General features: G+C 43.1%; 2 protein-coding genes across 5 annotated transcripts in view; one reads left to right on the top strand and one right to left on the bottom strand.

The window, feature by feature from the left end:
- qpct (glutaminyl-peptide cyclotransferase) overlaps window positions 1-11538 on the bottom strand; it is a 33685-nt gene extending 22147 nt beyond the window's left edge. Inside the window, exon 1 of one of the 3 annotated variants that reach the window (XM_067988710.1) lies at window positions 11459-11538. Coding sequence is in view for 1 of the 3 variants with exons in the window: in XM_067988709.1 (XP_067844810.1) it covers window positions 2572-2688 (117 nt within the window). In the remaining 2 variants the exon portion in view is untranslated. Of the gene's footprint in view, window positions 1-2571; window positions 2778-11458 lie in introns of those variants that run through there. The other 2 variants (XM_067988711.1, XM_067988709.1) reach the window with 2 other exon arrangements.
- Window positions 11539-11706: 168 nt separating this feature from the next.
- Window positions 11707-14674, top strand: part of mocs3 (molybdenum cofactor synthesis 3) — a 51481-nt gene continuing 48513 nt past the window's right edge. For both annotated transcript variants that reach the window (XM_067988708.1, XM_067988707.1), the window contains exons 1-2: window positions 11707-11978; window positions 14361-14496. In XM_067988708.1, the coding sequence (XP_067844809.1) occupies window positions 11886-11978; window positions 14361-14496 (229 nt within the window). In that variant the 5' untranslated portion in view covers window positions 11707-11885. The remainder of the gene's footprint in view (window positions 11979-14360; window positions 14497-14674) is intronic.

Raw genomic sequence — 14674 nt, 5'->3', positions numbered from 1 at the left:
CCCCTGTCACCAGTGTCTGCTCGTGCTCACGTATGTGGTAACTCACAAGGTGTCAACCCAACTAACTGAGGACTAAGACCCACTGAGGTGGTGGATGGCTCACTCAGATGTGACAGTGCACCCTCAGAGGCTGGCAGGTCCTCTGAGGAATCGCCCTCTGCCGTCACAGCGGTCGCTGAAGGCTCTGTAAGAGAACAGAAGGCATCATCACAGATGTGTCATGTTGCGATGAGCATACTGAGGTGCTGAAGATGGCAAGGCATGTTAACATCAATTCATATTGTGTGTGCTGAATGTTAAAGTTATGTCACCAGACGTTTGTCGGGTGCCAGTCTCGGCATCCCCGACGGGCAGGCACTCGAGGGTTCGGCTGAGCTCCAGCACCTCCTGCTCCGCGTCTGTGAGGACGATGATTTGTTGCGGCCCCCCTCTGGTCCTCGCCCTCTCCCATGCATTCTGAGCTCTCTTCTCCTATAAGGGGAGAAAGTACAGACATGTGAATGAGTGATGGTGACATGGCCAACCAATGATTGCATTGGTTTGGGTGCGACTGACTGTGAAAGAGATGCATCAGAGGGTGAGTATGAGTCAGAGCCAACACATTGAATGAGGATTGGGGTGAGTGGTAGCGGTGGGGTGACTAATGGGGGGCGGGGTGAGGAAGTGCAGGTAAATTGAGGATGAACCTTAAGTGGGTGTCAGGAGTGATGTGATAGAGTAGTGTTGGCAGTGCAGAATGAGTAGGGTGGTGGGGGCGGTGATGTGGAAGATGGAATGTAGGAGAATCTGTAAGTGTACTCACTTTGGCTGACCTACTTAGGTCATTGAAGCGCTTCCTGCACTGGACCCAGGTGTGGGAGATGTTGCTGCTGCTGGTGACCTCCTCTGCCACCTCGAGCCACACCTTCTTGGTGGCAGAGGCAGGCCACTTCCTCCTGTCAGCCGGGTAGAGCACATCCTCGTCCTCCTCACCCCACCCACAGCACCTGGAGTGAGGCATCGCTGAATCTTGGAGCAGCCTTGCCCGTGTTGCTCCATTGTGGTGTGTGGGTGTTTGCTCCAGGAGCAGCCATTGGAGGACTGCCCCTTTAAACAGAGCTCCTCCAGCTGACAGCCTGTGATGCGGGTGCGCAGTCTGCCCGCTGCGCAGCTTTTGGATGGCGAACCCGGAAGCCACGTTAAGTGGCTCCAATTGACTCACAATCGCGTGGGAAACGGACATTTTTTATTGGGCGGGTTACCCACGCGCCCAATCACCCCCCCCCCGCTGCCATCCTGCCTCCACTCTAATATCGGGGCCATTGTAGAAACATTTGCATCATAGCAACATTACAATTAAAGAAGAAAATATGCTACCCATACAACTTTAAGGAGACAGTGAAATATATATATATATATATATATATATATATATAATTACAGTTTTGGATATTATCCAGAACCCTGGACTCATACGAAAAGGGCAAAATTATTTTTGGGAAAGAAGTCATATAATTGCACCACTAATCTTGTTATTTAGATTCCTATAGTTGTTATGAATTTCGCCAAGACAGTGGTGTATGTCACTTTTTTAAAGCTTTAGTTACTCAAATGGAAATTACTTGTAAACATCCCAAAATGCTCTATTACACCTAAAGTTGTAGTGGGTGGTTAAAATTGCGGTCAGGCACTTTCTGCTGCGTTCCCGACGTGCTCGTTCACGCTGCCATTTTAACCACGAGGATTTTAGCAGCTTCGGGGTTGCTCGCTGCAAGTAGAAGGGGGTATTATTAGTATTTAAAAGTCGGGGTTCGATAACGTCATTCAGACTCGAACGTCATTTTTAATCAGGATTGCGCATGTTGTGCACAGTGCTGGTCCTACCAGTGAAACCTGCGACAGGCAGGATCGAGGCCAGAAGAGGTCCAGGTAAGTTTAAATTTTGAATTATTTGAAGATTTCCTTGTAGACCAGAAGCAGAAATGATCCTCTGGGCCACACAAGGAATGCTTGGTCCTCCCTTGCCCTGAGCTTCCCTCCCTCTCCACGGCCTCGCTCCCCCCCCCCACTCCCACTCCCCACGACCACCACTTCACCTTATTCCGGGATCCTCCCCTTTGGGTCCCAGGCAGCGGTCACCTGACGACCGAAGTTCCACTCCCATCTGCCAGCCAGATTGTGATTCCCGCTGGGTTCAGGTGGAAGTCCATGCTGCAACATGCCAATGAGGCCTGGGAGTTAAAATGGCCAGAGCTTCCCGGCCGCCCCAGCCTCCGCAAGCTTCACTCACGCTCTGAGTTAAAATTGTTTTTTTTTATTAGTTTCAATCTTGCTTACAATGCCAGATAGTTGACAGAAAAAGAAGGCAGCACAAATGGGTTATATTCTAAACCTTCTCACTTCCCTTCCCTTCCCAAAATATGGTGAGTGATTATTTTAGTGATGTTATGTCTTGTGACCTTCTTAATGACAGGCCCCAGGGAGACAGAAGCTCAGCTAAAAACCCCTCTGCTTTTCTCCATTTTAAAATGTAAACTACAACCTCTGTCTACACACTTGCACCACAATGAAACCTCAGTTCCTAAAACCTACCTTTTCTTCTGTCCATGGTGCTTCATATTGTCCTTGCCCGTGGGTTTGGCAGGAGATTGTTGTCAAATGAAATAAAACCACAAATAGAAGATAAATCAAGCTCGTGTTGCTAGCCATCTCTAGCTGTTGTAACAGGCACACACTTTTGTCTTGCTCTCTCTCCCTCTCCCGTCACAGACTAATATGCAATCTTGGGTCTAATCAGAACCCACAGAGCACTTAAAAGCCATTCTTTTTTATTTACGTCATTCCAGACTGCCTTATAAGGAGTAAGAGACTATCTTCACAAGATCTGCTGTGATTATTGGCTTATCTGTCTTGTATGTTTTTCTAAATGTAACCAAGCTAAATGGAGCATAAAGAGATCCTAGACATTTCAAGCTGATTCTGCCTCTACTGGGGAAGCTATCAACTCCAGTAAAACCGGCAAGATTTTCCTAAAATTAAATAGCAGTACAAAAAAGCTGGATAACAGGCATTAACATTTACAGTTTCTGTGTCACAAAGATCACTGAAAAGATTATGAAGGAATTGTTGCTGTCTCAGGAAGTGAGGTAAGTAAAATAAATACAGCCATTTTAGGAACATACAGCAAAAAAACAAAACGGGGAAAGTCAGGGTGCCATAGCAACGCAATGAACGCATTTATTATTGTTATTGAGTAATAAGTGATCATTGCTGATTTTTATAAAATAACTTTTTTTTAATCAATTTACTAACCTCGCCTCAAGTTGCTGACTCCCTCAGTGGGTACCATTCTTCAGTATTATGCCCAAGTGGATATTATTGACATGTTAGCCTTGACAATAAGTGTCAGCAGGCCATGGATGAAATCACAGCTGAGCCTGATTCTGTGCTCACCTGATGCCTGTATGCACACACTTCTAGTCGAGGCCACTACTCTGTAATTAATGCTGACATTCCCTTCCTCGTACAGACAAGGGATCAAATCTGTTGCCTTCCTCATCTGTATGGCTAACAGATGTGGATACTACCTCTTAGCCGTCAAAATGCCCAACACCCAGCCCCAAAATTGCTTGGGTCGTGATCCCAGTCATGATGCTGGAATCACACCCGATGGTGCCCTCCAGCATAGACTCTACTGGAGTTTGTGAGGTCAGTGGGAGGGCACCTCACATGCATGGGGCAAGCGGATGCAAGCACCATTATAGATGCCTCTGGTGCCTGTCAGCCCCCTGCCCACAGAAATGCTGATGATCGATCAGCCTGGGGCGGGGGTTGCCCAGGCACCCTCTCTGTGATCCTGCCAATGTTCTATCAGTCCCCTGAGCAAGGGAGCTGATCTAATTCTTCAAGGGTCCAGACAACTTGCCAGGCCTGGACCCCACTAGTGTGGCCTACATATGCCCTTGTGGAAGCTGGTATGCCTCACTCAGTGTACCAGCCACCACACAAATGCTGGCTCCTGACTCAGGAGCTGGAACTCCCAGGGGAATTTTCCCCGAGACACCGAGGAAAATCTTGGAAACAGCAGGTCTCCTGCCAGTTACGGCAGAATCTTGACAGAATTTCAGGGCCAAAGTCTATAGCTGATAATGTAAAATTTCCAGTCACCTCAATCACACTAAAAAGTTGTTCTATTTTATCAAGCTTTCTGTGCAGAATAATGGTCTAGAGAATACTAGGCTGACATTTTGGTATGCTATCAGGCTCTTTTTTAAACCATTTGAATTTAAAAGCAGAGATGTCTAATTGAAAATTTTAAACACACACTAGAGAGGTAGGGAATCTAATTATTCCAACAAAGAACAAAGTTACTAAGCATCAGATTTGACACCATTTTTGATAGTTTTGTTTTCCATCCATGTTGTCCCATTTAAAGGTATTTCACATATTCTGAAAACACAGCAGAATTCTACTTTTAAATTAAACTCCTCCAGGGATGCTGTCGCTTTGCAGCACAAATATGACACTTTGTTGTTGATTGTCGAAATACCGTGAATTAAAATCTTTGTGACAGAGTGATTGGCAAATTACTTTATATTTGTTTGCCAGCACACAATGTAATGATATGAAATGCATCATCAACTCATTTGCGTGTAATGTCATGATGACCAAAATTCTTTTTTTTATATTCATTCTCGGGATGTGGGTGACTGGTGAGGCCGGCATTCGCTGCCCACACCGAGTTGCCCAACGAAGGTGGTGGTGGACCTTTTTCTTGAACTGCTGGGCAGAGGTTTGATGCAACTGAGTGGCTTGCTAGTCCACCTTCAGAGGGCAGTTAAGACTCAATCACGTTGTTACAGATGACCAGACTGAGTAAGGACAGCAGGTTTCTGTCCCTAAAGGACAGTAGTGAACCAGTTGGGATTTTACTACAATCTGACAGCTTCACGGTCACTTTACTAAAACTAGCTTTTTTTATTTCCAGATTTTTAAAAACTGAATTCAAATTCTCAGACTGCCATGGTGGGATTTGAACTAACATGCTGTGGATTATTTGTTTAGGCCTGTGGATTAGTAGTCCAATAACATAACCACTACATTAGTTTTCCCCAAAGTAACACATGGGCAGTTCTGGCTCTTCCTCCCCAAAGAAAAATAAATGACCAAACCCTTTCTCTCATTAAGATACTGCCCCTTTAAGGAATGCTGCTCTGCTCCACACATCTCTGATCTTTATAATATTGAGCAATAGCTATTTACTGATAATTACTTTTTATTTGATGTTATTTAATAGAAACCATATGTGCATTGTGAAAACTGCATAAACCATTTCGTACTCAAAGGACTATGTTCATGAAATGTTTAACCAGCTAGTTTTGAAGTGCTCAAAAAGCCCCCAGTTCTAGTTTTTGTGAGGGTAGATTTTATTAATTTGTGCTCCTGGCAAGGAGCTTGGCTTGCTGGGAGGGTATATTGGGAGTCCAGACAGACAGCTGAGTGGGCCTCACAGATTCTCATCCATAATTCATGACTTTGACTGGGGTGGACTCAGTACTGTAAACTGTGCAGGCTGGGGGAAGGTCGGGAGTAGGGCCAGGAGAAGCAGGAATGATCCTCCGGGCCACACAAGGAATGCTTGGTCCTCCCTTGCCCCAGGCTTCCCTCCCCACACCCCCTCTCCCCCTCCCCCTCCCCTCATGCCGGGGTCCTCTCCCTTTTACATAGTTGATCTCCCGTGATTATATAAAAAGATTCTTTTCCTTTCCCTTACTTCCCATGGTGGATCTGTAGTTCTTACTAAAGATACTACTGGCATATTGCTTTTTAGGAAGGTTTTCCCTACCATTTAGTCTCCAACAGCCAGCATCTTGAACAGGTAGTCGGACGCCATGCTCCAAACTTGACCGACTTCAGCCACAATGTTTAGCTCAGCATCAGAGTGCCACACAAACATTATCCTCCGCCCCATGCAAACATCAGTCCTCCTTAGCAACACCAAAAAACCCTCATTTCAAACAACACCATTAGCTTAGAATTTTTACTTAATGGCTTAAATTGTAAAAAAGTATGTACAGATAAATATATATATTTATTTTTGATTTTTTTTCCACCATCCCCTGCACCTCCTATTTGTTATTTGTAAATTTCGATCTGGTTGTCCTGTGACACAGGTAGTTGTGATAAACTCTGGGTACTGGAGTTCCACAGAAGCAGGGTGAAAATGACAACTCCCATGATGTAACACACACACATTGTCAACAGGAGCTGGGAATACTCAGCACCCAAGGTCCAAGCAGAGTTTCCCCACCCCGAGAGAGAGAGAGAGAGAGAGCGAGCGACAGGTCCGTGTGGGGAAAATCTCTTACAGGCGTTGCTCACATTGATTTTTTTGTTTTATGGGCAACATTAATTTTTTTTTCACAACTGTGTATCTTTTATGTGTTTGTTATGTTACAAATGTTCTTTTTAAACGTATATAGTGACCAGAGTGAGGAACCATTAAAAAAAATTTGATTTGATTGGGTGGTTTTGCTGTACTTCACCTAGATGTGTAACTTAGTAATGTCATCCCTGCATGCACACTTCATTCCTCTAACACCAGGCTTCTCCTTTTCCCCACTCCCTCCACTCCATTATTGATGGCCACTCATTCAGCCTTAGCGATCCTATCCTCTGGGCCTACCTACCCAGTTGCTTCTGCTCTGCCACCTTTCTCCGTTTTTGAAAAAACCTCCTCAGAATCCTTTCGTTTTGATTATGCCTTTGCTCCATCCCCTGACTCTCTCCCCCTTCCTGTTTCCTCTTCTGCTTGGTGTCCATTGTTGGTCTTCCTAACGTTAAATGCTTTGGGACATCTTCCTGCATGTTAAGAGTGTTATAGAAATGCAAGTTGTTGCTTGCTCATTGTTGATTAGTAGTTTTCCTTCCTGCCTCAAGGACAGAAGTGAATTATTTCTTGGCATTTGGGTTAGTGGGATATTTGAACCAATCAGGATGTTAACAGACGGTGGTTATTTTCCCTACATTCGCTTTGAGATTTAACATTCACTTTGAGATTTGATGTTTGACAAAGCATTGACATCGGCCAAGTATTCTGGACAAAGAACTACTTCTGCTAGACATTCTTCCCAATTTAAGCACTCGCCTTCCTTTTGTAGTCACTAGGTTGATATTATAATTTAAGTAATTGTTGAACAAATTGGTCCTTTTCTACAACAACAACTTGCTTTTATATAGCATGTTTGATGTAGAAAAGTGTACCAAGGAGCTTCACAGAGATGTAATCAGGACAAGGGTGATAGGTGAGTAGGACCTGGTGGAGGATAGGATATAGGAAGCACAGTTTTGATGAGCTGAAATTTACGAAGGGTGGCGGATGGGAGGCTAGCCAGAAGAGCACGGCGTTAGAGTCTGGAAGTGACAGTGAAGTTTTCAGCAGTAAATGGACTCAGGTAGGGATGGAGGCAGGCGATGTTATGGAGATGGAAGTAGGTGGTCTTTGTGATGAAGATGATATGGGGTTGGAAGCTGAACTTGAGCTCAGATAGGATGCCAAGGTTGTGAACAGTCTGTTTCAGCCTGACAATAGCGAGGAATGAGGTGGAATCCCAAAGTTTAACTGGAGGAAACTGCAGCTCATCCAAAACTAGATGTCAGGCAAGCAGTCTGACAACAAAGCAGCACTGGAGGGGTTGAGCGAGATAGTGGAGATGTAAAACTGTGGATGTGGAACCTGACCCCATGTCTTGCGATAATGTCATCAAGGGGTGGCATGTGGATGAGGAAGAGGAGGGGGGGCCAAGGGTCTAAGTAATTGTTGAACAAGTTGATCCTATTCTAGTTCACAGGAAAATTTGTAAACGTTGTCAATGATGTCACAATGTTATGCATTGTTACTATTTGATACTTTTTGGGTCACTCTAAAGAACTGCTAAGAAACAACAGAAAACCCAAGTCACAGCAGATAGCATTCAGTACCTGCCGAAACTGGGAGAATGGTTGTCATGTGTTGCGCCCTGTTCCTATTACAAAGATAAATGCAGAAGTAGAAGAATAACTGCATAGTTTCAGTTACGAAGTTGTGCCTTTGGTTAAGTAATCATGAATGTATGTTGCAACGTGATGTGTTGCTGTTTCCCTTTGTGAAATGTGTAAGAAAGAGAAAAGAAAGAACTTGCATTTAAGTAGAGCCCTCAAGACATCGCAAAGGGCTTCACAGCCAATGGCTTACTTCTGAAGTGTAGTCAATGTTATGTAGACAAATGCAGCAGCCAAATTGCGCACAGCAAGGCTCCACGAACAGAAAATCAGATTAAACTGTTTTTGATGGTGTTGCTTGAGGGAGAATTGTTGACCAGGAAACTGGGAAACCAATAGTGCCATGGGATCTTTTGCATCCAGTTGAACAGGCAATCAAAGCTTCAGTTTAACACCACATTCAAAAGACAGCCCCTCCAACAGTGCAGCAGTCTCTGTTATTAGCTGCTTGAGTCCAGAAGTGGGGCTTGAACCCATAATCTTCTGACTCAGAGGCAAGACTGCTACCAATTTAGCCAAGCTGACAATGAGCAATACTGCAACTGTATTAGCTATCTGCGTGCTTGAGATGCTACTAATGTTTGCTGTTATTGGCAAACTGTACAGTAGGCTACTATCTTACATGATGGTGCAAAACTAGATGGTCGGTTTCACAACACTACCCAAATCAGTTTGTATCCTGCTTTGTAAAAAAAACCAAGTAACTTGTTCATGCTCAAACGTATGCTTCATTGTAAAGCTGGATCCAAGAAGTTGCAATCACAAAGCATCTTAGCAGGGCCTATGACCAGGCTAGGCCTCTGTTGACAACAGCCGATCCTTCTACACCCATCACTTCTGCCTCTTAGTGATTCACCCCGAGTTCTCTAAATTATTAAAACCATCCAAAATGCTCCTATCTGGGCTGGTGCTTGCTTCAAGTTGTGCTGGTGATGCAGAGTGCAAAACTGTCCCAAGTGTTCAACTTGCTGCTCATGGTGTTCAGCCATATATATGTGTAAAGAGAAGATGGCAAATTATGAATATGTTATTGCTGCACAATAAGTTCATGCTATTTTCTGCTTTATATAAACTCAAATAAGCTTCACTCACTCTTGGTTTTAAAATGCCCCTTACTTTTAATTATCCTCATTTAGGGTGCCAAACTTTTGCTGAATTTATAACAGCCTAGGAGTGAGGCAAGAATGCAGCTTGGAACAAGGGGCTATGGGTTAAGAATGGAATTGATGTTCATAATGTACAGTACTGAAATCAATTAAACAAACAGATGATAGTTTATCACTCATGTTAGTAGCCAGATAACACAAATATGCTTTCTGTACCCTTATCTGCATTTCTAATGTGAGTAATAAGCTTTTTGTTTTCCATTAAAATATTGCAAATAAATTGATATGGCTCGCAATTTTCCTGTTTCCTTTCTTATTTTCAATCAAGATATTTACCAAGCAGCCACCCTAAAACCAGACTTTCCCTTTCAAAACTGCAAAGGTGGTTATTCTCCCTTAGTTTATGTTTGATCATTGCAATCAGTGCAATAGATTGGTTTTCAAATCGATTGCAAGCCACATTTTTTCCCTCAGTATCTCCAAGTCTTTAAACTTATAAAAAAATCAATTGCACAACCCTCCCCTCTGCCTCCCCCCCCCAAAGATTCAGAGGTAAAAGTGGAACACTCCAGTGGCTTACGTCATGTTAAAGGAAAACAATGAACCTACATTGCAACAGTGGAACTTGACCCCCACCAGGCCTCGTTTTTAAAATGGCAGAGAAAGAATTCAACCTATTTCTGTACCTGGCACTAGCCATGTTTATCAAAGATTTGGGGGGGGGGACAGAAATAACCTTATCTTGGTGTTTTGACAAAGAGTCCATACCCAAAACATCAACTCCTCTGTACTCTTCACAGATGCTGCCTGACTTACTGTTTTTGTTTCTAGTCTTGGTGTGATCAATAAGGTCCCATTTGCTGTAACTAATTAACTAAATTATAAAAATTATCAATTAAATTGAAGTGAAGATTGCACATCTTTTTTATTCCAATATACACATCGCATTTCCTTATTTTTTTTGTGAGTTTAAAGCTGGGATTCCTTTCCCTTTCCCCCTCCCCCACCACAAAAAGTACTGGACCAGTCGGTGTTAATGAATAAATGCAAGTGGTAGCCACGAGAGTGAAATTGTGAGGTAGCAAGGCTGACAAAACAGACTTGCGATTGGGACTGAACAATCAGCCAGAATAATGTTGTTTTGCAACAAACTCCTGAAAAACCTTACTTTTCCTTTCTAATTTTTATTCATTTGAACATATGGTAGCCAACACCAAAACTGGATGGTGTGGTTCAAAACCAGACAAATACCAGGTACCTTAACCTCACTGTGAAATAATAAAACAAAAAGCAAAATACTGCAAATTTGACATAAAAACAGAAAATGCTGCAAACACTCAGCAGATTAGGCAGCATCTGTGGAGAGAGAAACATAGGGTTAATGTTTCAGGTCAATGACCTTTCGTCCATCGAAAATGGAAAAGCTGAAAGATGAGTTCATCTACCAGTTGATGAAAGAAAGCAAGCTATCCGATAATGTATGGGAAAAGGCTGCAGTAACCCTCAATGATTCTTACAATCAGGAAAAGCAAACCTCTACCCAATGGACACTGTATGGGAATACCTTGGTACCAGGAGTAATGCAGCTGTCAGTCCCCTATTTTCTCTGCTTAGTCAGGTTGCGCAACTAGTTTTAACTGGCGCATTTCAATGCTGCTGAAGAGTGGCTCTTCTCCATCAGGAAAAACAAAATCCCCTTCAGGACAAATTGGGACCCTGAAGAAACAGTGGTTACTATGAAAATGGCCCTAGCTAAAGATAACTCTGCATATAAGTTTGAACCCTCAAAAGGACCTTGTAGCAGCAAATAAAAGTAACAATGGAATGTAGTCAAACTCAAGAGTGACAGCAGTGAACACATAAGGATGGAAACAGGTATCAGTTAGTACCCACATAGAGCAGCATCATAACTTCTATGCAGAATTGTAGCCAGTATTGTTCTTTAAAAAAGATTTCAGGGAAAGACTTGCATTTATAAAATGCCTTTCACATCCTCAGGATGTCCCAAAGCGCTTTGCAGCCAATTGAGTACTTTTGAAATGTAGTCACTGTTGTAATATCCAAATAAACTGCAAACTTGCCAGAAAAGTAATTCTATTACTTCTAAAAATGCTTAAGAGGAGTAGCTGGGGGCTCCACCTTCTAGACCCCCACCAGAGCATAGCCTCTGGACACCATTGGGGACAGTGGGGATGGGCACCCGATCCCTGGCATCTTTTTGAGGGATTGTCTCACTGATTTCAGTGGTTGACATCTCTATTGAATTGCAATGCTGCTGTGTAGACAATGTGCAATTGTTTACAACAGTGAGCCCACAGGTTAAATTATACTACCTGATAAGAGAACAACAACGGTCAATGTGATAATAGCCCTTTCATACCAGTTACCGCAAAACAGGATGGCGGCCATCTTGGTAAAGGAATGATCGCGCGGAGGGAGGCGCCATACATAGAAACACATCCCCGGGCGGTCATATTTGTAAAGGAAACACTACCGGATATGCCGGCCATATTGGGAGAGGAGTTGTCGACCGGGGAAAGGGGGCAGCCATCTTTGTAAAGGGGTTATTCCCGCGGAGGTCGGCCATATTAGCAAAGACTACCGTGGACCAAAGCAGCAGCAGCGCTTGTTTATACTGTCCGCCTTCGGAACACGCAGCTCGGTGTGCTACACTGTACCTGGTCCGCCGGCTTTAGTTTTGGGTGAAGGCCGGGGTGGCACGTGGAGCAGCGCGAGTGAAGCGACTGTTTACCCACCACCATGGAGGCGGAGGTGGCGAGACTGAGGGATGAACTGTCCAAGAAAGAGCAGGAGGTGGAGAGGCTGAGGGCAGTGTCCGCACACCTGCAGCAGGTACATTGGAGTGTCCGCTCCCTGAGACCACCAGACCTTCCCTGGGTCACTGAGAATCTGTTTTTATTTCAGCCTCGACATCAGTGACCTTAACCCAGGGAAGATTAATGTAACAAACAATCGATTTTAATAAAAACTGGCAATAGGTCCCATCACCACTGCCCAACTGCTTTGCTGATATCAGGCCGTGGATGAACCAGAACTTCCTTTTAACATTAGCAAGACCAAAGCCATCATTGAAAGAGGACATTCGGCCTAACGTGACTGTGCTAGCTCTTTGAAAGAGTTATTCAATTAGTTCCACTTCCCTGCTCTTTCTCCATAGCCCTGCATACCTTTCCTTTTTAAGTATATATCCAATTCCCTTTTGAAAGTTACTCTTAAATCTGCTTCTACCACCCTTTCAGGCATTGCATTCCAGATCATAACTCAGAGTAAAAAAAAATGCTCCCCTTCCCTGGCTTTTTTAACCAATTATTTTAAATATGTATACCCTGGTACCCTCCAGACCAAGTACAGTGTAACACACCGATCTGCATGCTCTGTTTATCCCTATCTACTCTTATCAAAACCCCTCATATTTTTGAACACCTCTATTAAATGTCCCCTTAATCTTCTCTGCTCTAAGGAGAACAATCCCAGCTTCTTTAGTCTCTCCATGTAACCCATCCTGTTCTACTCCTGCCTAAAACTTAGCACCTGACCCTCTTCCTCTCAGGCCCATTCATCAGACTGAACTTGATGGTGTGCAACTTGATTTCCTGTTTGACCCTCAGCTGAATTTCAAACCCTTCATCACTCATATTGCTGCTAAATGCTTATCCACACTACCGTTGTCACCTGCAGAGCTCATCTGGTTGGCCTCCTTCACAAATTACAACTCATCCAGAACTTCATTGCCTGCATCCTACCTTACACGAAGTCCTATTCCCCTATTACAATGTTGTCTAATACATTAGCCACTAGTCAAATGTGGCTAATTGTTTATCCAGATGCAACCAATTACATTTTTGATTAGTAACTAAAAACAATTAAAGACACCATCGTTCAGTATATGCTCTCAATACTCATTTGCACAGCGTTTGCTCGAGTACTTCAACATTTTTGTGTGCTTGTCGGTAAAATGATAAGACATAAAGCAGAGTGTGCAAGTGTTTTTGTTTGTTATGTGTGCTTTACTTCCTTGGTTACTGCTTATTGATTATTTGGTAAATTAGAGTATAATACTGGTGAAAATGCCAGACTTCCAACACCATGGAAACATCAGCAAAGTTGCATGGAGGTGGAGTTGTCCATTTGGTTAACTCGTCCGATTGTAATAACTGCTCCAAGCCAGTAGAAGAAAGCAGGCCAAACAATAACGAGCTGCTCCAACAGGGCATGTCATGGCAAAGGGCATCCAATCTCTTTCTGGATGGAGAGCGGGGATGGGTCTGGCACCTCTTGTGCGAGTCAACAGTCTCAGCAATCACTCTGGTGAAATCAAAGTACTGCTCACGACTGCTGCACAAAAACCTAGAAGCTGCAGTAAGATGTGCTGTGTCTGATAAATTCATGCCAGAATTTCAAACTTTGGCAAAAGAGAAAGCCTGCAAAGTTTTGCACTGAATGGTGGTAGATGTTTGTTAAGTATACACGTGAAGTACGTTTAACTATTGTGTGTAAGGCTTTTTCTGTTAAATTTAGTGCATGTGGCCACATCTGTGGCTAGTTAGAAATTTCTATTGGACAATACTGTCCTATTACCCCTGTGCTTGCTAACCTTCACTAGCTCCTTTTTTTATCTGTATACAGATCAATTTCAAAACCCTCATCCTTACAAATCTGTCCATGGTCTTGCCCCTCTCTACCTCTGCAACTTCATTTCACTGTATATTCGTTTCAGTTCTTTGACTGGCCTGCTTTCCTCTTCGTTCTTGGCCACAGATGCTTCAGCTGTTTTGGCCCCAAACATTGGATTTCTTTCCCTAAACCCCTGCACTATGCTACCTTGCTCCCCTTTTTCAAAACCAAACTCTTTGACCTTTTAGTCACCAGTCCTAAGTCTTCTCTCTTCCCTTCTCAGTGTCTGATTATTTTAGCCTCTTTGAAGCACTTTAGAAGGTTTTATTACATTAAAGGTGCTATACAAGTGCAAGTTGTTGTTGGCGAAGCATTGCAGTGGGATTCATTGTTTTAAAATCTTTGCGTGCTTTTTTTCTGTCCTGATTTTATTATGACTGAAAACATCAAAGCATGTGGATTTAGAGATGTTCAAGTGATTCATTTTGGTCATTTTAGTTTTGTGAAAATAGTCTACAGTGTGTATTAAAAGATTGAAGTGCCAGGCCACAGATTTTTTTTTTGTTCTCACAGTTTCATAAATGTCTGTTTTCTTTTCAGAATTCTTATTCTGGAAATATGTTTGCATTAGTTAAGCAACTGACAGAGGTGCCTCCATTGGAAGAAAAATCTCTCTCAAAAGAAGAGATCATGAGGTATAGCAGACAACTTATCATTCCAGAGCTTGGAGTCAAAGGTATTGATAGAAACATTGGAATGAATGTAAATTTTATAGTTTCATAATATATAATACATTAAGGCTATGATAGATTAGTGGATTTTGTACTGGACTAGCAACCCCAGAGATCATGAGTTCAAATCCCACCATGGCGAGTTGTGAAATTGAATTCAATAATTTTGGTAATTTAAGAACA

The sequence above is a fragment of the Heptranchias perlo genome, chromosome 8 (assembly GCF_035084215.1).
Source record: "Heptranchias perlo isolate sHepPer1 chromosome 8, sHepPer1.hap1, whole genome shotgun sequence".
NCBI lineage: Eukaryota > Metazoa > Chordata > Chondrichthyes > Hexanchiformes > Hexanchidae > Heptranchias > Heptranchias perlo.
Note: the sequence above shows the minus strand (reverse complement) of the source record. Positions and strands in the feature narration are given on the sequence as shown.